The 27,471-nt window shown below is 41.2% G+C and overlaps 1 protein-coding gene across 8 annotated transcripts in view; it reads right to left on the reverse strand.

The window, feature by feature from the left end:
• The window catches only part of CEP112 (centrosomal protein 112), a 274,221-nt gene that overhangs the window by 58,134 nt on the left and 188,616 nt on the right, over positions 1-27,471 (reverse strand). For all 8 annotated transcript variants that reach the window (XM_014601930.3, XM_019494322.2, XM_019494323.2 and 5 more), the window contains 2 exons: positions 24,402-24,632; positions 203-265 (listed from right to left, as the gene is read on the reverse strand). In XM_014601930.3, the coding sequence (XP_014457416.2) occupies positions 203-265; positions 24,402-24,632 (294 nt within the window). The remainder of the gene's footprint in view (positions 1-202; positions 266-24,401; positions 24,633-27,471) is intronic.

The raw sequence follows: 27,471 nt of genomic DNA on the forward strand, positions 1-27,471 counted from the left end.
CATGCTAACCAGTTTAGTTTTCCAGTTTAGACATTCTTGTAAGCAATAACATGTGAGAAAAGCAAATCCGAATTCGTTGGAGGAAATGCTGGGAGTGTCTTTGGACATAAGTAAATCAAAATTTCAGACTACAGTAACATACATTAATGAGGTTTTTAAATCAAATGTATTAACGTGAGGTTGTTGTTTTCACGTTGCCTACCTGCGAAGATTTGGCCAACTTTTGACTGTATTCCTTTTCAATCTGCTTCAACCTGCTGTTGGCCTGAAACACACACACAGACACAGAAGGAAACCAGATTAGCTCAGATGAAGAACATGTACAGACACTTTGCCACTGACCCTTATGCTTGGCACCTCATCTACATGCCTATCAGTAAGCAGCTGGGATACGTGCCAATTCCAACGCCCTTTTGTGGCAGCCAGAAAACCACAAGGGCTTGTCTTTGATCTAGGGCCAACTATTCATCACTTAAAAGAGGGGAAAAATTGTACCTCTGCTGCCAATTATTAGAAAAACATAAAGGCCTCTGTGGATTAAAAAAGGGAGTGGGGTGAGCGGGGTGGGGATTGAGAGGGAGAAGTTTATCAGGATGACTTCATCTCTGCGAGAGGAAAAGAGGGAAGAAAAAAGCCACAAGTTCTAGCAGGGGCCGCGAGGGTACAACGTGACATAGACTATGTGATTTCATGCGCCAGCTGATGTCTGCGATCTCCTTTTATCAAATCTTACATTCCTGCTTTCTTAGGACTGCTGCTATTAAACTGAAAATCAAACCCAACGTGCTGCAGAACCACCAAGGCCTCCTCTGACCTCTCCTGGCACATCTTTTATATCTCAAAGATAGAGGAAAAAACAAACTGGAAACAAGGCCACTTTGTTGTTTTGATATCACATGTAATTGAGAAGCAAGTGTACCTGTAATTCAGGGGAAAATCAGCTCTTAAATTCACTATCACTGTTCATCCAAACTCACAATGTAATTCTGACATGCATTAAAAAAAGAAGAAAACCCCCACTTCTATACTGTAGTGGACGGACACGTTTCAAAATGCTTGCCTTGTAAATGATCTGCTAATTATTCTCAGTACTGAAATTGGAGGCTACGTTTCTGAAAAGAATAGCTGGCTTAATGTGGCAGAATATGATGAAAGTGAATTTTTTAATCAGTCTGACCTCATGCAAGAAGCTCTGATTTGTCCTCTTTAGGTTTATGAATAGAGTCTATCACAATGGTCCCATCTTTCAATTGTTTCTGAGCAGGTTGAGGCCTATGTCTGTGCAAAGTGCCGCTGAAACCAATGGGGCTCTATTCACAGGGGTTCATGGGGCCTCTCCTAGTAGCACCTGCAGGACTGGGATTTGAGACTCCAATATTGCAAACATTTATACATGTTAGTAAGTTTATTTAAGTGAACAGTCTCTTTGACTTCACTGGCCTTTGTGTATATTAAAAGGCATAAGTATTTGCAAGACAACAGTCTGAAGTACGTGACAATAGCACAGAAAACGTTGTTACAGGAAAACCAACCTGTACACTGGATTTCTTTATACAGGGTAGGCACTTATACACAATGTATGGGAATCAATCAGCACATTTTTATAGTTTCCCAAAATATTTCATTTTTATTCCTTCAATTCCTTTAAATATGACTAGTCCTCATGTCATATTTGTGAGATGTATGGATGTGTCCATATCTATTTCTTGTGTACATATGAAGCACACAGAACAGTAAAGGCTCATCAGAAACATTTTTTGAGTCAATAGGTATAATTTTCAAGTGTTGCATGAGGGGAGGTGTCGACTCTAAATCAGTTACTGAAATACCATTAATCTCTGTTTACAGGAAGCGAAACAACATGCAAATTAAATGATCTTTCCTCTGCAAGCCTCACATTTAAAAGTGATCCGCTAGATGTAGCTAATTTATTCACATATGGGATACGCACAGTCAAGGTCAGCATAAGGCAGTATAAGGTTAATTGAAGAAGACACAATACAGAGGAAACATCTCTTGTGACACACTTTGGCCCACCTTTTTTTCTTTCTTTAAGTCTTCCCACCAGACTACTCTTCTGGTTGTCAGATGACTTTTACCAGTACTGCCTATCAATAAAAACTACTGCAGCTGACATTAAAACATGTTTTAAAATATTGATTTTAAAACATTAAAAAAATTAACTATGATAGGAGAAAGATGAAGTTGCCTTTAACTCTCAGCAAGACAGAGATACTAGTTAGCAAGGCACGGCAAAGATCACATTACAGCTGCACTCAGTCTTAACTTCCCTGGGGCTAAAGGACTTCTACTCCCATATAGTAAACTTTATAACCTCTTGAACCCGAAGAAGGAATCTTATTAAATAATAAACACACACCCATAATGCTCACACACCAACTAGAACATGTTATCCACACTGAACAGAACTGGGACAACCAGTATGGCAAACAATGACAGAAAAGAGCTAAAAAACTTGTCAGATCTTTTAGAAAAAAGCAATGTGTACAGTGCTCAGCGTACCTGAAAAGCAGGTTCTGCCTTCCTGAAATTGGGCACCCAAAAATGAGACATCCAGAAAGCAGTAAAAGTGCCTCTCTCGTGACCCTCACCCAAAATTGGGGGTTTGTGGGATGTCATGAATGTTTTCTTATGTTTTTCCCTCTGATACGGTGTGTGTAGTGTCAATGACGAGCCAATGTTATGCTGCATCCATCTCTCTTGCTTTTATCGCCATATGGATTATGTTAGGTTGTCTCTATATATCTTTATGCTTCTGGATGTGATTTAATTCAGGGGTGGGCAAAATATGGCCTGCAGGCCAGATCCAGCCCAACAAGTGATTCTATCCAGCCCACGGCAGGTCTCTTGGCCCTGCCCGGCCCAGGTGCAAGGGGTAGCCTGGGCCGTGGCACATGCAGCCAAGCCCACTGCCCCTGGGTGAGGATGTGCCACCTGGTGAGAGATCAGTCCACGCTATCCCCACGTGCGGCTCCGGGGCACACCAGAAGCTGCAGTCCATAGGGCCAGGTGGCATGGTGGTGGGGTGCGGGTAGCACAGTGGCTGGACTCAGCTTCCCAGCAGCGGTTCACTCTACCTGGTGTCATAAAAGGGACACGCAGGGAGCAGATCCCAGCTCTTCCCCGGACCCCAGCCCCGTGATCCCAGCTCCGGCCACTTGTCCTGCTCTTGGACACCAAGGAGTTATCCCAGGGATAATCCCAAGTGCCGAGCAGTGTAAACCGCTGTGATGGGGGGCTGACACCATGTCAGCACCTCCCCTCCAGCCCTCGACAGCTTACCAAAACTGGCCCTCCAGCCCATACAATTGCCTACCCTTGGTTTAATCAAAGAAACAGAGGGATGCCTACTTGGGAAAGAGAGCAGGCAACATTGCTAAGTATCTCTTGCATTTGTGTTACTGGGGCACGGATAATTGCCACGCCCAATCGCAGACCGAAGGAGCCACTGGTGAGATGGGCATCCAAGGTATTGTCTGATTGCAATGGGAAAAACAGCCCCACAATAGTAAAGGCATCCAAGAGAAATGGCCCATTAGCCAGTGCCTCAGGGAGACTACATATTCTAGAGGACTCAGAGACCCACGAACAATTAGGGCCACTGCATGACCCCATTTATGACTCCGTTTCCTCAGCATGGCCTCTTATTCCCAACCCAGATCCCTGTTTATCGCCACCCCCTCCACTGAAGTGACCCCAGTTGAGGTTGCAACCCACAGTATGGGAACTAGGGTTACCATACGCCCAGGTTTTCCTGGACATGTCCTCTTTTTTGGCCCTCTATCCTCCTGTCCAAACAGCTTTTTAAAATGCAAGCAAATGTCTGGGTTTTTGCTCTGCCCCTGGCTTTTCCGGGGCACTTCCAGCTTGACTGTTTGGGGCTTGGGGCAGCAGGGCAAGGTGATCGGCTGTCAGGGGATCGTGTGCTTTGCGTGCAGGCCCGGCAGCTGCTCGCAGATAAGAAAGCCAGAGACAGAGAGCGTGTGTGTGCATCCACGTGCGGGAGCTGAGTGGGCAGCAGGGCTGGGGGGTCAGAAGAGGCAGCAGCAGGGCTGGGGGGGCTGTGGCTTAGGAGTGAGGGGCAGAGGCAGGGCACAAGTATATCACTGACCCCCCACACTCATATACACCTTCTTACCCCCCCCCCCCCACACAGGTGTCCTCTTTTTTGATACTGGAAATATGGTAACCCTAGATGATGCTGATGGTGAGGCTCGGAGGTATTTAGGGAACCATCGTGAAGATGCTCTTTGGCTCCCCAGCTCCGGGACAGTCAAGGTCCCCAGCAGCCAGGGCTGGCAGGATCAGCAGAAAGGCTAATTTCTAAGACCACTGGCAGGACTCTGGACTGCAAGGCAGTAGCCAGATGAGAGAGTAAGAAACTTACCTTGTTTTTTTGTTGCATCTTCCAACTTATGGTTGGTTTTGCTTATATAATTCTTTTCTATATAATAAATGTTTTTGTTGATTTGCCTCCTTACTGATTGCATGTGGTAAGCATGATCCTGGGGCAAGTGATATTCCAGGCTAAACCACTCTGTGGAAAGGGGCACCTACATTTTTTTTCACCACCCAAAAGAGGTTTTTCACAACCCAACCTGGAGCTGACAGTTATTCCTCTGCTGAAGCTATGAGGTCTGGTTTAAGGGCAGAGTAGCTGAGACTTGTGGGGATAAGGAGTTATCCCAGGGAAAACCTTGGTCTGTTCCTTGGGACAAGCGGCAGGACAGCGGGGAGAAACTTGGGGCTCCAGGGGTACCTTGCAGATAGGTTTGTGACAGCAGCCTTTGACTTCTAGCCATCATGCTACAGCATTTTACAGTTGAGGTCACTGCAACCCATGCCTTAAAGCGCAGAGCTGCATTTAGAAAGCCCGCAGCACGTGACTTCTGCAATTTATGCCACTCTTGTCAATCAAACTGAACCATTTTCACATAGGGACACACACTGGGACCCACTTCCATTATCTTCTGTTACTGCACAACTTCCCCATTCTTCACATATCCTGCACCCAAACTCATTTCACATCTTTGACTCTGGGCTCTTCATTTGCAGCCTGGGAAGGCATAAAGCCACTCTTGGCACAAATAGAGCACTTTGCAAAAAGCTGTTACTTAGGCTTTGTGCAGGGAAAGGATTTACTACAAAGCAAATCTATATAACTCTATCCAGAGACCACAGTTTAGAGTTTAAATTGACAAATGAGGAAATTAAAAAATGGAATGGGGTAAACAAGCATCAGTTTTCACGGACTGTTTCAGAGCTGGTTGCGACTGTCATATAAGACCAATTGTACCACATATTATATGAAACATAAGCTGCTTCTGTATTACTTCTAGGGTATTCCCTCACTTTCAGGTTCCATACTATTTCAGAAACAATGATGAAAAGAAATCAAACTGGATGGCAAGTCTTTAGAAGGTCAGCTAGTATTCATTAAGGCCTAACTCATTCTTTACAGCAATGGATAGCAATACCAGTGTAGTTAATGATCTTAAAACCTAGTTTTTCATGTGCTTTATGTAATTCTGTAATTCATATTGGGCTTCAACTATGATGTACATTTTTTATTGTGAAATGGCTGACATTGGCTAAGCCACGTTGGGATATTATTGCAGCAAAAATAATTTTTGCTTAGTTTTCACATATGATTTTAGATAGATTTAAGCTAAAAATTACTTGATTGTAATAAGTTCATACAGTTAGTTCATATTGCAAATTGGAGTCGTTGTATTAAAACAAAATATTTTATGCCCTTATTACAGTTAATAGTTTTAAAAATCACCTACAGTTTTGTAAAAATGTTCAGTACATCAGCATTCCACGTTGATTATGGCTGAACTATGGATACCAAATAAAACTGAACTAACATCAAGGAAACATTTAGTGCCAAAAATTAAATATAGCATTAAATTCACAGCCTAGATTGTCTTATCTGAAGTATTAAATGTCATGTTAATGACGTTTTAATTTTATTTCCCTTTCATGAAGTATAGAAATTCTATTAAAAAAGAACTCAAGTTTAGGAACCCTATGAACTGATAATCCAAAAGCAGCTTTTAAAACTAACGAGCATTACCAAAACAAACGTATGGGGACTCCATTCTTTTAATCCTAGCTCATTCAGTGGAACCGCTGCACATTCTTGTGAAATTATTGCCAATTACGTGATGACATCACAAACAGTATATTGTGGCTTCGCTGAATGAGTCAGGCTGTGACTTGCATACATAAAGAAGGAATATTTCTATTTATAAACAGGCATCTTGATGACTGCTAGTGGGAAGAGACACAACGATAAAGGGGAATGAATCATTGTTTTGTAGTTTCCAGAAGCAGCAGTACTTCTGTGAGACATTAGAGCTCTACCCTTTATAAAGTTCTCTTGCCCATGACAGCAAGAAATTCAACCTTTTGTAATTCCTCCCTTAACTTATCTTACCTGTCTTGTCTAGGTAGCATCAAACATAGGGGACTTAAGATCTCTGACTGTTGGGAGACACCTAAAGTCTACACACAGCAAGCTAGATTAGGGGTCAGCAACCTATGGCCCTGGGGCTGGGTCCAGCCTGTAGTGTCAGTGGATCTGGCCCAGAGCTGGTGGGTCTTTGCCCACACCACACTGTGGTCAGGTAGAAGGGAGCTTTGTTCATGATATGCTGTAGCCAGGCAGTAGCGGCTAGATCCCAGCACTGGCCTGCCTTGGACATGAGCTGGGACATTTTAGCCTGCTGCCACAAAAATGTTGTCAACCGCCAAGCTAGATCAATGACTATACATGCAATGCGCATTGAGAGCCATGCACTGCCTTCAGTCCACGAACATCACAGGGACATCAGTGATGACTGCACATGCAGATCAAGGGCCATTTAGTGCCTACAGATTTTTAAGTAATGATTTCACTTCTTGGCAAAAAAAAAAAAAAAAAAAGAATGCTTAAGGTGATGAGCACTTGCACTTGCAATTTCCACTATGAAGATATAAGGACTCTCAAAACCTTCAGTAGCTGCTGAGAAACTTTCAGGAACAACTGATAAGAGAGCAGTGAGATTTCTTAAAATAATTAAAAGAAAAAAAAACTGAGCGTCAGATAGGTTTATACAAGGTCAAGGCAAATTTTCAGCTTCAGAATAGGGATTGCTAGAAAAAAAACTAGTGGGACATAAGTAAGTGTAACATTAGTTAATGTATGTAAATCTCTTGGAAAACAAATTAGGTTCTATACATAAATAGAAATAATGCAAAATTGCTGTGATATTTAAAGGTTTGAGATCAAATTCTGCCCCTACTGAAATAATTGTGAGTCTGTGATGACCCAAAAAAGCCAAGGTTTTACCACTAGTCCCTTGTTAGTACTGATGATTTATAGGGGTAATTCCTCATAAACCATGGAGTTGATGTGTGTATATAATAGCTCAATGCACTGACTGAGAAGCAGATTCAATAATTGAGTTCAGGGAACCTGATAAGAACTAATCACTTTTCAAAATCTTGCAACTAGCCAAAAGATGGTCATATATAAGCTGATGCTCACTAATTAGTTGGATAAAAGTGTAAGCAAACTTAAAAAGGGTGGGGGGGGGAGGAGAGGGAAGGGAGGAAGAAAAGAAAGAAAACTTGCTCCAGGGAAGAAGCAACTGTTCTCTGATGTGCTGCAAAGAATTTAACATCAAAGAGCTAATGTAAATGGGGCCCATCTATTAAAAAAAAATCACTCCACCTTCTGGAATATTTCTGTACAAGTCTGACAGCATTATGCTTTATACCAAAATTCAAGATTGCATAATTTGACAGATGTCAAGGGAAAATGACCCTAGCAATGGTTAACTGCTGCAATTTTTGTTATTAAGTATGCTACAACTTTCTCTACGTTATCTCTTGAAACTTCTGAGCTTAGTATATCACACTTCTTAAATTCATCTCACTTGTACGTAAAATATTATTTCACTTTCAAAGCTTGGAATATATATTCTCTCATGTGCCTGTAATTATTCTAGTAGATTATTTTCTACACCAATACCCTTCTCCTTTCTGTTGCTCTTTCTACCAATCAGATAACATATGGAAATCTGAATCTCTGTGTAAAGGCAAAGACAGCAGGCCCAGTTCAAATATGTAATTTGAACTACCAAAAAGACTATTAAAATTGTTCAATATTCAAAATGATGTTAACAGAATAATTAGTCAAGTACCGAATGACTTCAAGGGCTTTGAAAATGAATGATAGAAATCCCAATCTGTCATACCCACAAATCCTATTAATATTCTACTTTACATTCTGGTTTTGCAGATGTATAAATCCTATAGTATTTTTATATGCATCTGCAGGGTGGGGAAAAGCCCCTCTCATTCATGTGCCAAGCACTTTTCATGGCAGAAAAAAACACGAATGAATAGAAAACTTGACTTTCTACCTGTATGAAGAACTGCCTTTCTACAGCAAGCTATAATTCTACTTTTAATGAAAGCCCACTAAAAAATAACTAGTTCAATTTGTGCTTAATAAAAACTCTACTTCCTCTCCTGGATTATTTCCAGTCCTTTGTGCCTGAAGAGGCTGTTTGAACCAAAAGGGTATTTCAAACTATTGTGCAATTATGGGGGGAAAAACTATAATATGGATATTTAACTCTTTCTAACGTGTGGATTACAATTTTCTACCGTAATCCCACTACTTTAGAGGTATGCTGCCAAACTACATTGATGTGGTTTCAGGATTCATGCAATGGGACATGTTTAAATGAAATGCTGTATTACCAGAACGAGAAGGCCATATTTCAGTGGGGCCAACCTTTCTGCAGGTGTGCTATAAAATAGACTCAGACCCTCCTCAAATACCAGTCTGATCCCTTTGCCCTGCCTAGTCTGTAGCTCTGCTATCTGCTCCCTGCTTGACCTGCTGCTCTGATATTTGCTTCCTTCTTTGCCCTTGCTTTGCCTTCTGCTTCTGCCGTATCTGTCACTGTGCTGCCTGCTCCCCGTCCCCCGATCTGCCGTGCCACACACAGAGGCTACTCATGACACTTGTGGCACTTGCACCACAGATTGGCCACCTCTGTCACATTCTATGATACTGTTCACAAACATGAGGAAGTATGTCTTGAACTCGAAAGCTTGTCTAACTTTATCCGTTACATAGTTTGTCGAATAAAAGATATCACCCTAAGAAATACTCACTTACCACACATCAGAATTTTAAAGGCCATTTTTAACTACAAATAATAGATACAGTAACGTATACCTCTGTGACCAACTAATGACTACTTTTAAACATAGGTAAACGTGTAGCTTTGAACATGCAGCTCCCCCTGTAACTCATGGTACTTCACAGAAAGCGCCATGAGTTACAGTTGCCCCTCATGCCAGATGTTCATTGTTCGGTTGGGGGTGGGTGGGTGGGGGATCAAACTCAACTTTGAAGCAGATGCAGAAGCTGCATGTCTACAGCTTGTCTCCTCTAGCCCAGCGTCCCCCAGCTCTGGTGTTGTCAGCAGGATGGGAGGGGGGTCTCCAATCCACCTGCCCCCGGTCTTGCGCAGACTGAACAGACCCCAGCCCAGAGCTCCCTTGCCTGATTCTCCCCCTCCCATCCTGCAGACAGCACTGGGGGCAGCCCAGCCCTGATCAGACAGAAGTAAATGAAGGCGCTTCGCTTTGGAACACCTTCATCTGAACACTCATTAAAAGAGGGTTAATTTGGTGTGTGGCTGGTCACTTTTAAAAGACTGTTGCCATGCACTTCTGTCTGGGCATGGCTACAGAGCGCTGTCAAAGGGCCAATCACGTGACAAATGTCACTTTGTTCTGTACTGTGGGCGCTGACAGAAGGAAGGAAGAGAGGGCATTTTCTCCATTTTTTCTTGAGAACAGAGTATAACCGCATAAACCAAAATTTCAACCACAATGAAGTGATTTCTTCAGGGAGCTGATTTAATATAGGCTATATATTCAGGGAAAAAGCAGTCTCTTCTCTTAAAATTGGATCTGAAAACATGGGATTGACCAGGGTCAGCTTGTAACTGGGACAATAACATGTGTGGTATGATACTTATTTGCTAGTGGTTTCTTAATCAAATTATCTCCTTTTGCAGTCTATTCACTCGGAATGAGCATAAGACAATGAAAGAAAGCACAGTGTATTTTCTGTTTAAGAGTTTAGAAACTTAGTCTTAATAAATCTTTTGCACATACAACCTAAATACTATTATATACTTAGTATATATTTAGGGCCTCTCAAAAAAGCTGTAGTTTTCCTTCATTATCAGGACATTTTAGAAAGTTGAAATATGAGCATCTTTCTATTATGAAGATAAGTATATGAAATTAATAAATTCACTAAAACTTAGACCCTCAAAAGTGTTTGGGTGCCTAGCTCCTCAAGAAATCACTTGAAATTAAGTGTTTAAATATATTTGAGCCATTAGACCAAAGTTACTTTCTTAAATCCTTTATGCTAACATTAGGTTGTAGCATTTTTTGAATGAAATTGTTATCAAAATCATGACCTGACTCATATATAGGCTACATGACGAGAGCTCAATAATATCCAATGTTTAGCAGAATTTGGGGACGTAGTCTCAGCTGATGTAAAGTGTCATAGCTTAATTCATGTCAGTGAAGCTGTGAGAAAATACTTCAGCTAGGGATTTGCTCCTTGGTCCAATGGTGAATTGGTGTAGAACTGGAGGGAGGGTAAAGAGATTGGTACATGTGTTTTCTATATTTGTGTGGCATTCTGCCACTTTTGGCTAAACTCTGCAAGAGAAAAAGGTAAATGAAATGTTACCAAGAAGATAATTAAAACAAAAAACTGTAGGTCTTTGCTGTTCTGCAAGCGGTTGCTGTTTATAAAGGAAACGATCAACATAAATCGGAAAGGGATCTCGATGTCCCAGTGTAATGAACACCTCTGGGTGGAATCCCAGAAAAGCAGGTTTGCACTGTTGGGAGTCAGACAAACCCCCCCAAATCCATGATCTGAAGTGATCAATGTTCTTTAGCGAGATTACTCTGGATTTTTTTTTAATAGTTTCAATTGAAATAAAAGCCTCCAAAAGAGCATAGTACAACTTCATGGAGCCATAAAGCATTGCAGTTCCAATAATTAACCATGTGCAAGTCCAGCAAAATCCCAATTAAAAGTAGAATGGAATATATTGCGCAGTCATAAAAGCAATTAAAAACATAAATAAGACATTTTGGAGACTCTAGCATTCTCAATGTTTAATTGTTTATCTGTGTTCAGTTTTGCAGCTGGAGGTCAGAATTAACTTCTCTGAACTAAATACGAAAAAGAAAACTCTTTTTGGGATTTGTACCTCATTCATTTTCAACCAAACACCCAAATTCATTTCAAATTCACACAAGAACTGCAACAGTTTCACCTAAATCAGATTTTCTACAAGTTAAACACCCCTCCTACACTCAGATGTGATTGTGAAACTACTTTGATCTCTATTCCCAAATTTATTGCTCTGTGTAATCCATGACAAAATATAATGTGATTTACTGTATCTCTATATGACAGCCCAGCAGCTGACAGAACTTAATAATTTAGCATAAGAAAAAAAACCTTCTGGCACCAAAATATACAAATCATAATTGAGGCACTTTAGTATCACATTACAATGAGGCATATGCAGGCTGATCATAAGAACTTCAAAACAATTATAATTCTCTCTCACCCATTTAATGAAGGTGGTTTTTATTCCATGACATGTTCTGCAGCTGCAAGCAAGTCATTTTGGAACACTTTTGTTTTTTCACATTAAAGACCATGTAGGGCTAATAACATCATTTTACCCACTCCCTATTTCCCAACCACTCGTTCCCCTCCCTTCCAAAAATCAAGTTCATTCCAAATAAGTGAAGAAAATTTAAATTTTCACAAATTTAAATATATGGCACTCGTGCAAAGAGAGATGTTTTCCATTAGAATGTGCCTAAACAAAAGAAAAGTGCATTAAAATAAAACTGCAGTGCATATATTCAGATATCCAAACCAAAGCAAGGACATAATAAACATGTTCCATGTAAAAAAACATTCAGTCCTTTTGAAATGTATTTTACAGGAAGTCCATGGAAGCAGCATGTCTGCTACACTACTGCCGGGAACATAGGGAGCAATCAAGGAAGGCCCGATTGCAGAGAAGCCAAATGACTAGCATGTCCACTGCACAGGACGGGGAAATATCTGCCCACACTTCTGCAATCCAGGTGTCTGCAACCACAGCACGGTCATGGCTATGCTGTTCACACCCTCCATATCCTTCCTCAAGGTCAGCCATAAAAGGAGAAGACAACTATAGCAGGTATCTGATCAGTGCATCTCCATCGGACCTTGAATGACTCTGCTAAGACCTGGCTTTGTCCTTGTCTCCAAGTCTTGCCCAGCCTTGGCCCCAGGCACAGCTGCAAAGATTAGCTTGTCCAACTAACACTTTATTAACCCCATCTGGGACAAACTTTGGCCTGAGAACCTAACAACTCCGGGTAATAAAGATAAGGTACTGCTAGAAAGTGAAGTGTCAAAAGAAAATGTGGTTGAAGTGTATTTGGATGAGATCTTGCAAATACATCCAGTAAGACGCCCCGGTGAAATCCGTGCCGTTCCAAACAGATACAGGGATGTGTTCAAAAGGAGCCAGTTCAGGATCAATCCTCTGAGCTATAGCTGGCCACCAGGACCACATGGTATTCATTCAACAATTTTGAAGGAATTTAAGAATGAATTGGCTGAGCTGCTAAAAAAATATGTAATCTCACGTTACAATCAGCTACTACACTGGAGAGTAGCCAGTGTTTTCCCTGTCTTTATAAAAGGAACTAGGGAGACCAAGAGAACTACAGAACAGAAAGCAGGTAAATTAGCTGAAAAAATAGTTAAGGAAAAACAAGAATGGTAAGAAAGAGTGAAATCAGCACAGTTTTGGTAGAGAAAAGCCCTCTCTCTCCAATCTTTTTAACTTCTTTAAGGGAAATAAAATCGTGACTGAAGAAGAAATTGCAGAAATGATTTATTTGGACATTTAAAAACCTTTGATAAAGTCTATGATAAGAAACGCTAAAGAAAGTCAACCAGCCATGGAATGCAAGGTGAAATTAAGGGATTAGATTCTGGTGAAGCAGAAGAGGAAAGTAAGACAAGTAGGAAAAAATTGGAAATAAATGGTGTATATATGTGTAATATATATAAGGAATACAGATGAGAGGCTGAATTTTAAACTTAAAACCAGTTTCATGCTACGCTGTACTTTTCAACTATACATATTGTCACATTACTGGCAAATTGCAAGAGTTAATGAAACTGTTGGGAAATGCAATGTTATTGTCTCAATAAATTTCATATGTGCAAAATTTATAACATTTAAAATGATCCTGGTTATGTAGGGACTGTTTTAAATAAGTAAATATCCTAATGAACAGTGTTGGGAATAGAGATATGTATAAAAAAAGAGTATAGTATACCCAAAAGGAATTTGAGCATCAATTAACATAAGGTACCTGATCTAGCATTAAAAAGTTTATTTTCCAGTTATATATGAAAATAATTATAATAAGAAATTAGAGATGGTGTTCTGAAATTCCAGATTAGATTTCTGGGAGTGATGCAATAGGAAGTTAAAAGAGAATACAGAGAATGGGGATGGAATATGTTTCAGGCTTTAAATATTAATAATTCAACAAATTTAAATTCATTTGCTGCTCACGGACAAAACATAAAACAGTCAACCAGTAAAATAAACAAGTTTAGTAGGTCTGAGATAGAAGAAATATAAGCACGTTAAGAAATAGGTCCTTTGAAATCTTTGAAGTCATAAGCCCATATAAAGAGTGATCTACAAAATAATATGTTAAAGTCTCCTAACCCTTGCTTTGACTTCACTGCACTTTAATGGTATAAATCTGTAGTTCATGCACCAAATAGCTAGGAAAATATGGTAATTAGAGGAATCCTATCCAACTCAAATTCTAATATTTGTAGGCAGAAATGGTTATTAGAACTGGACTTTCCGTGCAGTATTCTTCTGCCATATTTTACTTAGCCCAGGTGTTCTTTTTCTTGCCTTCTTATTTTTTTGTTAAAGTATATAAAACACAAATTATATATACACACACATACAGCATACATATTATATTGTACTTATTATACTTATATTATTCATACTTACTCCTATTATTAACTATACGTCCTTGTAACACTGCAGAATTAACCACAAAAACCTGCCCTTCTTGGACAGTTTTGGAACACCTGTGTTTTTTTGTTTTTAAATTAAAAACTTTTCTGCACCCCACTCCCTTGTTTCTCTTTTAAATTTTGACAAGTCCCCCACTAAAGTTAAAGTGCCAGGCTCAGGTTTTAGTAATATGAATCCATCAATTCATGGAGCACTGGTGCAGTGTGTTGTAACTGCTCCAAGGCCAAAAATAAATGAGTATACTGAACTCTACAGCACAACTAAAACAAATACGTTAGCGCTCAGGAATAGTAGGACAGAGAGAAGTTACGATGTGTTCAACAGCTCTCACGTGGTACTTAACAGCAGGATAGCACAGTTAAATGCCTGTAAAGCACTCCAGAAAGTGAGGATACAGATGTCCATGGCCATACTACATACTTATCTGATGGCTGGGCAGAGTTGCACCACACAGGCTAACTGAACATAGATGCAGAGATATCTTATGCATAAGCTTCTGTATCTCTGATTCAGTTAGCTTATCAGGTGCAACTCTCCCCTGCCTTCTACCTGACTTCAGACTAACATGGTTAACTACCTCTCCCCTTCTTGTGGTTATTAGAGTGCTAGCTATAAAAGATGATCAATAGATTCGTAGATTCGCCCATGTTAGGGTTCGAAGGGACCTCAGTAGGTCACCGAGTCCAACCCCCTGCCCTGGTGATGATGAAAGGGACCACACAAACAAAGGACAGACATTCATTTTCTCCAAGGAGAGCTTCTCAGGAGAAACCACAAGTGTACAAAACTTCATTTTTCTCCCAGAGTAAAAGCGGCTACTCTGGAAGTAAAACAACTCGGGAACGACCTGAGTGAAGTGTTGCCCCAGAGCATCCTTCTCGGGAGACAGAACTTCTGTACAGGCAGCAGGCACAGTGTTAACCCCCACAGTCCCAGTTTGCTTTGCTTCTTTTCTCTCCCCACTCCCACAGGGGGAGGGAAGCATGTGCCAGTCTCAGCCACACAAGGCGCAGAACACCCCCCTCCCCTATCCTCCAAGGACTTCAGGCTGGAAAAGCCCAGCACTGAAGCACTTCGGGGGCACGTTCTGCTCCTGACTTGTTCCCTGCCTGAGCCACACTGCAGCACTCAGGTGCAGGGAAGCATACAAGCATAATACTCCCTGCCTAGGCTTAGCAGGGCTCCAATACAGCATGGGGCAGGGGAAAGTGTGGAGCACTCTTCTGTGCATGGCACAGACCCTGCCCCAATCTTCTCTGACCCTGCCGAACCCTACCTACATTCACTTAAAAAATAAAATAAAATAAAATAAAATAAAATAAAATAAAGCCTGCAAAGATTTTAGGCTGTTTGCTCTAGGTACACCTGGTAGCCCAGCATCCATACTATAGGCTCTTTGCTTCTCTGTCTGACCTTCTATACAGGTCAGTTTTTCTATCAGGAAAACAAGCCTGGGAGAGTTGTCATAGATTCATAGATGTTAGGGTCGGAAGGGACCTCAATAGACCATCGAGTCCAACCCCCTGCATAAGCAGGAAGAAACAAATTGTCCTGAATGATTTGAATGTGTGTAAGCAACCAAAGACACAGCACAGAGACCCTAGAGAAAAAGCCCAAGTGGGAACCCACATGATCATTGCAGGGTGTAGAGGTATGCACACACAAAAGCAGCTCAGAGTCTTTTGGTGCCCAAGGGTGCTTTGAAGACAACACATCACCAGCATCACCAATGGGATGTCAAGAAGCTAATGTTAAAACCAGCGGCAGCAAATGCTCACACTTCATGGACAGAAGTCTCAGGATGATCAGAAATATCTTAACAGTTTGCAACAAAACAGAGATAACTGAAGGTGACATTTCCCCCCCTCCGCCCCCTGTTCCTTTGCAAGCACTGAGAGATAAGTACGGACAATAACGCCAGTGCCAACGCTAAGGCTGTATTATACTGGTACCTGCACCCGGAGTACGAAAGCACTCCCAATGACCCTCGTTCAGACAAGAAAAGGAGGGAACAAAACTGCCACTTCATGAGAACAAGGACCTTAAAATGTACTTGTTAAGAGGAGACCTCTGTTCCTCTAGACATTAGGAGACTTCTTGGCCAGTCCCACTCACATGGGCCACTTAAAGCTTTTGGGACCAGGGCTTTCTCAAGTGATTCTCCCCATCACGTGAGCTGACTCCAGCAAAGAAACTCTGTCTGTGCTTGCCTTTAAAAAAAGACACCCAAGAAATTCATATTATGGTTAAACAGATATAAAACCCAAAAGCTTTCAAGCCTAAGTACAGAAATGCAATGAAGATGCCCAAACTATCTAAGTCCTCCCTCTTAGCAAGGTTCTGAAGAAGTCAGACAGCCATTCTACCTCGGTTAGGGCAGGGCGTTATTTTTTATTAGTAACTGCAAAAGAACGACTGAATCATATCGTGTTTTAAATACAAATCTTACAAATTCATTATTGCAAGCTATATAACCACTGGCAAGCTGGTCTCTTTTCTCATTAATGCTCTGACATGCAAGATGCTGAGGGTGGTCAGTACCCAACTACCCATGTATATGCCACACACAGATGGTATGTCAACAAGGTCAAGACTGAGCTGTTTATCTGTGATGCACCATTTCAATACTCCATCTGCACGCAGAAGCTGTTCACAATTTAAGCTAGAGGTGCTAGACCATAAAGGCTTTAGAAAAAGTCCTTATAGCAAAAAGGGAATGATCAAAAATAATTATAAAAGAAGAAACAGAAGATGAGAATGAGCCCAGACCGCCCATTCCAAACCACTGCTGCATCATGCAAGACTGAACTGTGCTGAACTGGCTGAGTTATCCGCCATTTCACAAACCTGTTCCCCAGAGCAAACTATTTTATAACTCTGCTGAGCTCATACCAAATGTGTTAAAATCAACTGAATGGTATTTATGGGTTTTTTTCCCCCTATACTCCTCTACCAGATTACTGTAAAGCAAACAGTCTTGACGAAAATATGACATGTTATGTAGAACGGTTGTGTCTACTTCCTTTCATAACGACCCTGTCAGATAGGGACGCATTTCTTCAATTTTCTGGATGGGGAACTAATACACAGAGCCCTACACTTTTAAAACGAGTTAGGCATGTCTCAGCTCAGCACTGCCAGGTTTAAGTGATTTCAAAATTAAGCTCTATTCTTCAAAAATGACTTCAAAACCTAATAATTCCAGTGACACTTTGGCTCCTGAGTCACTTCCTTAAGGAGACTTACCTATCTAAAATCAGTGTTGAGCTGAACAAAGTCGAAATACCATTAACATTCTGGGCCAAAAGCCTAAATAACTTGCCCAAGCCTATATATGGAGGAGCAGGGAATTCAACCCAGTTCTCTACAATTCCAGGCTAAACACTATCTTCGTTCACCATGATTAAAACTTCAGCCTATAATTAGATACAAAACACATTAAATAACATTGGTATAAACTAACTTGTATTATATTTCTGTAGTTAAAAAGCAGCAATGGATTATACATTTCTTAAACCTACATACAGACTTGACATAAATCAAAAGGTCTGTTCAAATCTAAGAATTAAGTCAATAAACATTTCAAGATGGACATTATTCCGATACAGAGATAAACTCTATTATCCCCCATGTGTATATATGTGGCTCAAAGATATAGCTCTTTTATGAGATATTTTCAGTGCTCCAAGGTTGCTTCCTTAGAGTATTGTTAGTATGTCTACTGATCTGTTAGGGTCATGCTTTCTGAATGCTCATTTTCTTTGCCAAGAAAATACCACAGATGAATGTTACAAACAGCTACGTTGGCCAAAATTCACATCTGCATGCACTTCGAGATGCAGTTCATCTCTTTCTTTTAATAATTTCTGGCAAACCTGAAAATATACACACATTTTGTGCAGTATGGTACACCTGGTGATAAGTGTTCATGCCATAAGCACTGTTGATGCAACCTATAACATCTGTCACCCTATTGTTGAAATCAGTCATTAATGCAGCCTGAACTACAGCAGTAGGCATGTTAACTGTGTTTATTTTTTAAACACCCCATGTTTAGCATTGAACAAAGATCAAATCATTATCAGTTATTTCAATAATACAATCAAGCGATACAAGGATTCTACTTTAAAGAGGAAATAAAATCTGTATCTTAACACTGCTTTTACACTTTACAAATCAAATCAACATCTCTTAATTTTGAAAGAGGTTTTACTAATTTTCAGGTTACTCTGTCATGATGTTCTAATGGATGTCACAAAATGAAGTGAAACTATAAGAATTAGATATCAAATGAGAATCTCAGTGCACACTTCTGGTGTTTTGGACTCCTTGGCTGATTTATGCCTCATCTGGCTTCTCGGGTTCTAACTCCCCGGGCTCCTTTGTGCTAGGGACAACCACAGCCTAGCCAGGAGAGTGAAGAAGACTCTCACAACATGTCCAAATGAGCATACATGAGCAGTTTGCAGTGCCGCAAACTGCAAACGCTGCACATAAAGGCATTCACTGCACTGCTAACTTGCAGTGCGGCAGGGTTTTTTTGGCACTGGGGGATCCTGGTGCCAAAAAACCCCGCACCAAAATAAAGCGGGCATTGCACGTGGTAGCAGTGTGTGCTCTACGCACCCAGATCACCACCGCTGGAGCCATGGGAGGTCCCCAGGACCTCAGGTAAGGCTGCTGGGCCAGTGTCCCCTACCCCACCCGAAGCATTTTTCTCCACACTAACCCCATGTGCAGGGCGTGCATGAATTTGTGCTGCTGCTTTTTTCCCCCGGAGCAAACACACACCCCAGTTGTGGGGACACAGCCTTAGAAACTTGGTAGGAAAAGGGACAACAATTGTAAGTGCCTGCAACTCTTTTCACATACCACTGCCTTCAATATTTATCCCTTGCACAAAAAAAGGCATTGAGAGGTCAGGTGCCAAGTTAGGAACAGCAATAAACCTCCTCTTTCCAGTTTGAAGTACATTATATGAACCTAATCACATCATAGCAGATTCAGATAAGAATGGTGATAACAAAAGGCCCTCAAAGGGGTCTGATTCTGAACAGTGAATACACAAGCGTGCAAAGTGCAGAGATGCAAGTTGCTGCTCTACCCTTCTCTTGTGCACCCGTTCTAGAGCTGGACTCTACAAACAGTAACCTGCTCCATCCCTGCACTCCTGCACTTGCTTGCCTGAAAGGATGAGTGAGTGGAGACTGGGTTTCTGGTCCCCTGTTCTGCAGATGCTGCATCCTTTCCATCTGCAGCAGACACGTGGCCAGGAACTGGCTGAAACGGGCATCCTTCCTCTTGGGAACTCGGGATGAGCACTGGAGGGGGCTGTGCTTCAACAGCACATTGGGCAGAATTTAGCCTAAAGAGACATCAAATCCTGTTGTGATGTTTGGGACAGAGATGCTGTACCAGTTCAAAACTACCAACGTCACTTGTAGCTCACCTCTTCAAAAGATAAAACAGACACCCAGTGAGCTTTGAGTTAAAAATATCCTGTTGCAGACATTAGACGCAGTGGAACATTAGGGAATCTTTCCATTATTTTTGTTTCCACAATATCAAGTGGCTTATTTATTTTCTTAACAAAGCAGCTACACAGTTTCATCTGGTTGTCTGATAAGGATTTTTTTTCCAGGTAACACAATAGCCTAACCTTCCTATTGATTAATTTTAAGATACAATAACTCCAAACAGATATTGGCTGCTAGATTAATTTCATAGTTGGTCGGGTCGGAAGGGACCTGAGCAGATCATCAAGTCCGCCCCCTGCCATGGCAGGAAGAGCACTGGGGTCAAACGACCCCGGCCAGATGTTCATCCAGCCTCCTCTTAAAGACCCCCAAGGTAGGAGCCAGCACCACTTCTCTTGCAAGTTGGTTCCAGATCCTAGCCGCCCTGACAGTGATGTAGCGCCGCCTGATGTCTAGTCTGAATCTACCCTCTGCCAGCTTGTGACTGGTATTTCTTGTCACTCCTGGGAGTGCTCGGGGGGACAGGGACTCCCCCAGTGCCTGCTGGTCCTCCCGACTAGCTTGTAAACGGCCACTAGATCCCCCCTTGGCCTTCTCTTGTGGAGGCTGAACAGGTTCAGGTCTCGTAGCCTCTCCTTGTAGGGCCTGCCTTGCTGCCCCCTGACCATGCGGGTGGCCTCCTCTGGGCCCTCTCCATGTTGTCCACATCCCTCCTGAAGTGCGGCACCCAGAACTGGATGCAGTCCTCCAACTGCGGCCTGACCAGTGTCGCATAGAGGGGGAGGATCACCTCCTTGGACCTGCTCGAGATGCATCTGTGGATGCACAACAAGATACGGTTGGCCTTCCTGACCGCGTCCCCACACTGTCGGCCCATGTTCATTTTGGCATCAATAATGACTCCAAGATCTTTTTCTGCCTCTGCGCTGACGAGAAGGGAGTTCCCCACCCTGTAGGTGTGCTGCTGGTTCTTCCTCCCCAGGTGCAGCACCTGCACTTGTCAGTGTTGAAACACATCCTGTTCTCATCCGCTCACCCCTGTGACCTGTCTAGGTCTGAATGCAGCCTATTCCTCCCTTCTAGCGTGCCCACTTCCCCCCACATCTTAGTGTTGTTGCGAATTTGAACAGGGAGCTTTTTACCCCCTCGTCCAAGTCGCTGATGAATTAGCAGGTTGACAGTACTATAAATACTATTAATGAGTAGCCCAGTAAAGCTACAAGATAAAATATATAAGATATGATAAAAGGAACGTAAAAAAACCAACAAGAGAAATATGTATATAAGTAAAGAGCTACCACTAAATACCAAACAAAAGAAAATATGGAGATAGAACTATGAATAAGAATCGCCAGTAAAGAGCGCAGAAGCCAATTTATAAATGCCTTGACATCATAAACTAAGTTTAGTCCTGTATTAAGTTAATAAATTGCCATTTTTGCTTCATTTAATTAATGCAAGAAAATTGACACATGAAGGAAAATCCCCTGATGGCTGAAATATACTGGGTTATGTCTGGTTTCAAGAGTCAAAGCAGTTTGGAATACAAAGTTCAGGAGAGCATAAGTATCAGCTAAGCATCTATCCAAAGACTGAACCTGAAGAATAAAGACTGACATCTATTCCATGAGAAAAACCTTCCTGGTAGCAAGCAATATCAAATTAGTCCCACATGTTTCATTATAAAGGACCACATCTGTTCATACTTGTGTGCAGTGTGCTATCAATGAAGGTTATTCTCCAAGATCTTTATTTTCCTTCCCTTTCTCTACTAGTATTATGGAGAAGACAAAGGTCTATGAATCACATGCCTCTATAAATTCACTTTTTCCTTCAAGCTCTACTTCATTGAAGTTTTAGCCAGATTTTTATATTGTTCATCCTGATCGGGTGAGTGCCAGTCTATAAATGCTTGAACCAAGCACTCAGAAATCAATCCGGCACTAATATAAAGCTGCATGGGAACAAATCCCTTCATTTGGGAGTGGATGAGCCTCAGAAAAATCTAGATAATCGTATAATCACTTCCAAACCAAAACTAAACCATCAAACTTTCTAAGGTTCATCTAATAAGTCTAGGCACTGTGTATGATATAGTAAACCAAGGTGCATGAATCTGAAGGGACAAAACACAAACAAAAAAGAAAATAAAAACAAAAAAATCCTTTCATGTTACGTTATTAAGGTGCAACATCTTAAAGTAATGAAATTTAGAAAAACTTTTAAAGAAACTGAAAGGAAAGTTAGTTTTTAAAACAAGTTGCACTTGTGTGCTGCAATCATAGTCCATTTTATTTCCTAAACACATGCTGATCATAAATTAAAAATCAGAAAAGTCTTAATATGATTTTATTTGGAAATAACACAAATTCAACTGAAATTTTTCAGATGAATATTCTTGACAGTAATAGTGATTCAAGACTTAACAATATTTTACTCTGAAGTCTTTAAGGATTATTTGTAACTTTAATTTGGGGAGGTAAAGTAGTTAACTTTTCTTTTACTATGCTATAATATAAATGTAAAAGAAAAGATCAAAGAAAGAAAAGAACTGAGATTCAAATTCCATTTTTAAGCAAAAATGACAATGTCTTCATGAGTTAATATTAATCCTTTAATTATGAATTTCAAAGGTTTAAATACTTTCTGTGACCTTGGCTTTAAATAATTATGCCATGTGGAGCTTTCCTTAAATTCAAAAAAGATTCTGAATTGTTGATCACAGCCATTTAATGGCTTCAGGCTGGCAGATTTCCAACATAATCCTTAGAAATGCTGTTTAAAATTATAGACCAAGAACCTGACGCAGGTAAATGAAATGTCAATTTTACAAAGGCTGCTCAAGCAGTGTATGCAAACTGTTCATTTTTATTGCTGTATATTATTTTCTAATAATATGTGGAATTTGTCACACAAACACATGTTGAAATATTTAATCAGTCCAAGCCTACACACACACGTAGAAAGAGACTATTTTAAACATTAAGCAGCTTTGTTTTAGTTTAGAACAGTGGTTTTCAACCAGGGTGGTGTAGCACCCTAAGGAGCCTTGAGATCCTTTCAAGGGTGCCATGGGGTGTCATGGCAGTGTTAGCCCCACTAGGTGTGCGAATATGATGTATAACACGAACCAAGAGAGTTCAAATAGGAATTCACAGTGTCAAAAAACATTCTGACCTGCTGTGGTCTTCCTGCAATGGAATAATTGCTCTTTTGTTTTTCTGTAGTCAAAAAATGAATAAAAATTAAGAGCTGGCATTTTCTGATGTGTTGCCTGAGTCTAACAACGGGTAATTGAGTCTAAAAAGGTTGAGAACCTCTAATTTGAACAATGTTCTAATGTGCATCCTTTGCTACTGCTTCTTTCCTCGTCAAAGAATAGGAAAAAATGTGAAGTCCATACCACTTGTGCTGATGTTTTCTAGAAAACTATGCTGGAAATGCCATTAACCAGCTGCAGCAGTCTAGGGTAGAATTTAGTCAGACTCAATAAGAATCTAGTAATGCTTTTTCTCCTTTTATTTTTAAAGAAGTAAGGCCAGTCCTTAATGAAGTACAAAGCTTTGATCCTGCAAACATACATAAACTGAACGTTATTACCGGGAGTAAGTCAAAGTTTTAATGGGATTACTCAGCTGTGAGTCTCAAGCATGCATGTAACTGATTTCAGGAGAAGGGGAGCCTGATACTAAAAGTTTGTTCGGGGCCTCCAGGAGTCTAGGTACAGTGCTGATTTCAGGAAAAGGGCCCTAGTTATTAAAAAAGCCATCGTCTTTAGTAAATCTTCCATCTACTGTGAAGGCCCAGTCCACCAAACACACGTGTGAATAACTTTATTCACAAGAATAGTTCGATTGACTGCAGTGGGCCCACTTACCTGATTAAAGTCACCGGCATACTGACGTATTCACATAATCAGTCAGTATATTCAGTCCGGGATGCATTAAGGAGCCTAGAAAACTTAAGCTCCAAATTCCCATTGAAATCTGGTCACCTAGCTTCCTTAAGCTCCTTTGAGAATCCTACACTTTACTGTTATTGACATCTCTGTTTAAGTAGCTACTAACATATATTTCTATCTTCTTGTGAATATAAACCAGAATTTTTGTTCTGTAACTTGACAGTATGTTAACTGATCTTGACCACAAGATATGCAATATACTTTAAGCAGCACCAAAAGAAATGGAACTATTTCCATTAACCGTCTGATTTCAGCCAGGCTAGGGAGGTGAAATCCAATCACCAAAGTGCGTAAATAGAGGTAAGAAAGCTGAAATGGGTATATGCAAATTCCCGTGTACCACTGAGCTAACATGCAAAGGGCAACTGTGACAATATTAGCTGACTAGTAAAAAATCATAGAAGCTTAAAAAGAAAGAAAACGGAGAAACATACTTTTTAAAAGGTGTTTTAATCAATGCCTTTAAAATCAAGAGTAATCAAAACAAGAATCATAGCCTGAAAGCTACTTTTTACATTTAAAGGCATCTTTTTCAAAGACCTAAAAACTAAATACTTCTGGCTTATAAATGTCACAGGTGTTGGAGAACTCTGACCTACGGCAGGTTCCTTTCTTTAAGCAGTCTCCAAAATGTTTGTTAATGACTTATATAATTTGTTACAGAAACTTTCACGTTGACTACATCAGTGACCACTGTCCCTCACGTACTAAGTTGTGAGTATTAATGTCATGCAAGTCTCTTACCTTTTCCAACGTCATCTCTGTTTCTGCAGCATGTGTTCGTTTCAAGTCTAATGTCATCTTTTCTGACTCTGCTTTAAGCTTATTCACTGCAGTTTCATGATCCCGAGCAGCCTTCTGCTTTTCTTCTTCCCGCAGAAGACTAAGTTCTACCAGCTGTTGCTTCCGTTGAGCATTTACCTGAATAAGCTCTTCTCTCAGCTTGTGAACTTGGGCATCCATCTCACAGATAACCTTCAACAAAAAAAAAGCAAAAAAAATGGTGGCAAAGACAGTTTTTTATATAAGTTCTGATTTTTTTTAAGTGGCTATCACATAGGGTAGAGAACAGACTAAAGAAAATCCCTTCTTCCCCCATCAGAGCAACATTGTTTGTTTGAGCATTTGGATTCTCCCAATAACTTCTGTTTTTGACTCCTCGTCTTCCTCATATACAAACAAATGAGCAAAGCCTCCTTTTAGCAAAGGTTGCCTGTCAGCTCTGCTCAAACAGCTAAAAATGGCATGCTTTCTGATCAAGGTAGGAGTCTAAATTTAGTGGCCCACTCACAAGTGCTTCCACCTTTTGCTTCCTTCTCTAAGTCTTTGCATCTTCCTCCATACTTAAAGAAAAAACAGCCTCCACTCCCAGAGTGTCAGACCCTCACCTTGTCATGCAACTCCCTCCAAACACTCAACTCCATTACAAAGTTTTTACACTAACCCAGGATCTAGTAAAAGGCATAAATGCTGTTTGAAAATCTGTTAGGCAGGAAGAAGATCCAACACCACATAATGCAAAGAACAACTTCCGCAGAATACTTTTTAATTTTTTTTAAATTCTACATTCACTGAGTCTGTATCTACCAGTACTTCGTAAACTATTAATGAGCATCACCTGTATCTCGCAGGTACTGACTACATACATTTCCTGGAAAGGCAAATGTATCTAAGGAACATACATAAAATATGTGAAAATGTCAGGCTTCAGCAATGAAACTGGAGATGATGTATCTGTATACTACTCTAGAGGCATTTATAATAAAGTAAGTTTGGGGTTGGAGGAGAATAATTGAGACTAAATTCCAAAGGGAGTGCTCAGCCTGAAAACTATCACCCAACACTGACAGCCCAAATGCCACAACAGCCCTCAGCTGTAGGTCATAGAGAAGAAGATAGTCTCTGAAAGATCTTGTAAGGATCAGTGTGGTCATTAGGACTTTGAGAAATGAACAGTAGACAGTGTAGACCAGGGGTCAGCAACATTTTTGGCCAGAGTGGCAAAAATACCCGCAACCTCAACTTGGAAGACATTGGCAGGCCAGAGGGGGACAGCAGGGAAGATGGGAGGGGCGTGATCCTTGTTGTGGAAGTGCAGCCCGGCCCCTTCCTTGCAGTCCTCCCAGAGGCACATGTGCCAAGCAAAATACCTTTGCATGCCGCACTCTGACACCTGTGCTGGGGGTTGCCTACCCCTAGTGCAGACAATGTAGCACACAACTTATACGTTCAGACTGACTTCATAGTTTCATAGTTTGTAGGGGCTGGAAGGGACCTTACGGATCATCGGGTCCAGCCCCCCTGCACTTGGGCAGGAAAGACTGTTGGGGGGGGGGTCACGTGACCCCAGCAAGATGCGTATCAAGACTTCCCTTGTGTTTTGAACCAGATACAACTTCTAAAGGTTCCTCAAGGACCGTGTTTACATCCAAACAAGTAATATAATCTGGAGATGGAAAAGAAATAGGTAACTTCGGCAAGACTTCCACCTGAGAAGGATGACAGTTTTCAAGCCAGTTGCTAATAGAAAAAGAGAATATACTGCACTAAAACCATTATCTATTTATCCAGAAGGAGTAAAAATATCTTCACAAAACACTGTGAACTGCAACTGGTAAAATGCAGGCACAGTAATTCTTTACTTCTGTGCCTGAATCCTCTAGACAAGCAGCAACACTTGCAGCTTATTCAGATTTGGCCACAGCACCAAATTATGGATTAGTTTCTAAGAAAGTACACAGAAAGATGAGGTTGGACTCAACCTACCTAACTGTTCACCTGATGACAATTTTCAAAAACACCTTAAGGCGCAGACAGAACAATTTTAACCTGATATGGCCCCTAAAAGCACTCTACAGGTGTGACCAAACACAAGTGCATGACTGCAGAACACTTTACAAGGGCCCAATTCCATGAAAATCAGGACTGTCATTACATGAGGGTTCAGATGAAGGCACTCTGAAGTGGAGTGCCCTCATTAACTTCTGTCTGTGCTTGCTGGGAGCAGGGCTCAGCTGATGCATGCCAACACAGCTCCCAGCACTGTTTTCAGAGTGGGAGGGGGGGAAGGGAGCACAGGGAGGTAATTCTGGGGGTTGTCCAAATGCTGCTAGCGGGTGGGACAGGTAGATTGGAGCACCACCCACACCCACACTCCAGCGCAGCTGGGGAAACCCCAGAACAGACCTCCTTCCCCTGACTTCTCCCCTTCCCATTCTGAAATCAGCACCGGGAGCAGTGCTGGCATGTGTCAGCTGAGCCCTGTTCCTGGCAAGTATGGGAGCTGGGAGGTGGAGCTAGGGGAAGAGGCTGCAGAGACTCAGCTTCTCTCCCTGGATTGGCTCCAAATTGGAGCTCGATCACCCGTCCTCCTGACCCAAAAAACTATGTCTGTTGGGTCAGGAGGATCAATCTAACTCATGGCACTGTCTGTGAGGCACCATGAGTTAGACACAGCTGCACTTCTGCCTGTGCCTTATGTGACTTAAGGTCTTAAATTAAAAAGACGGTTAAGCATCGTACTACTATACATAATACCATCATTCAAGAAGAGGGTCAATTATAAAGCCACAGGACTAGCAGCAGGGAAGCATTTTGTACGTATCCTTCTAAGTGTTCCCGAATGGCAATGAATTAAAGGTTTGTGGCCAAATTCACAAGTTGATGTGCAACAGTTAAAGTTACATAGCAGTAAGTGGGTTAAAATGTACACATGGCGAGGGTAAAGGAACAGGGAAAGCTACACCTTGCGGTTTCCATTCTCTTTAGGTTTAAATTCTCTTGCTCTCTCAGTTGTTTTTCTAACTGCACCTTT

Source organism: Alligator mississippiensis, chromosome 8 (genome assembly GCF_030867095.1).
Source record: "Alligator mississippiensis isolate rAllMis1 chromosome 8, rAllMis1, whole genome shotgun sequence".
NCBI classification, from domain to species: Eukaryota; Metazoa; Chordata; order Crocodylia; family Alligatoridae; genus Alligator; species Alligator mississippiensis.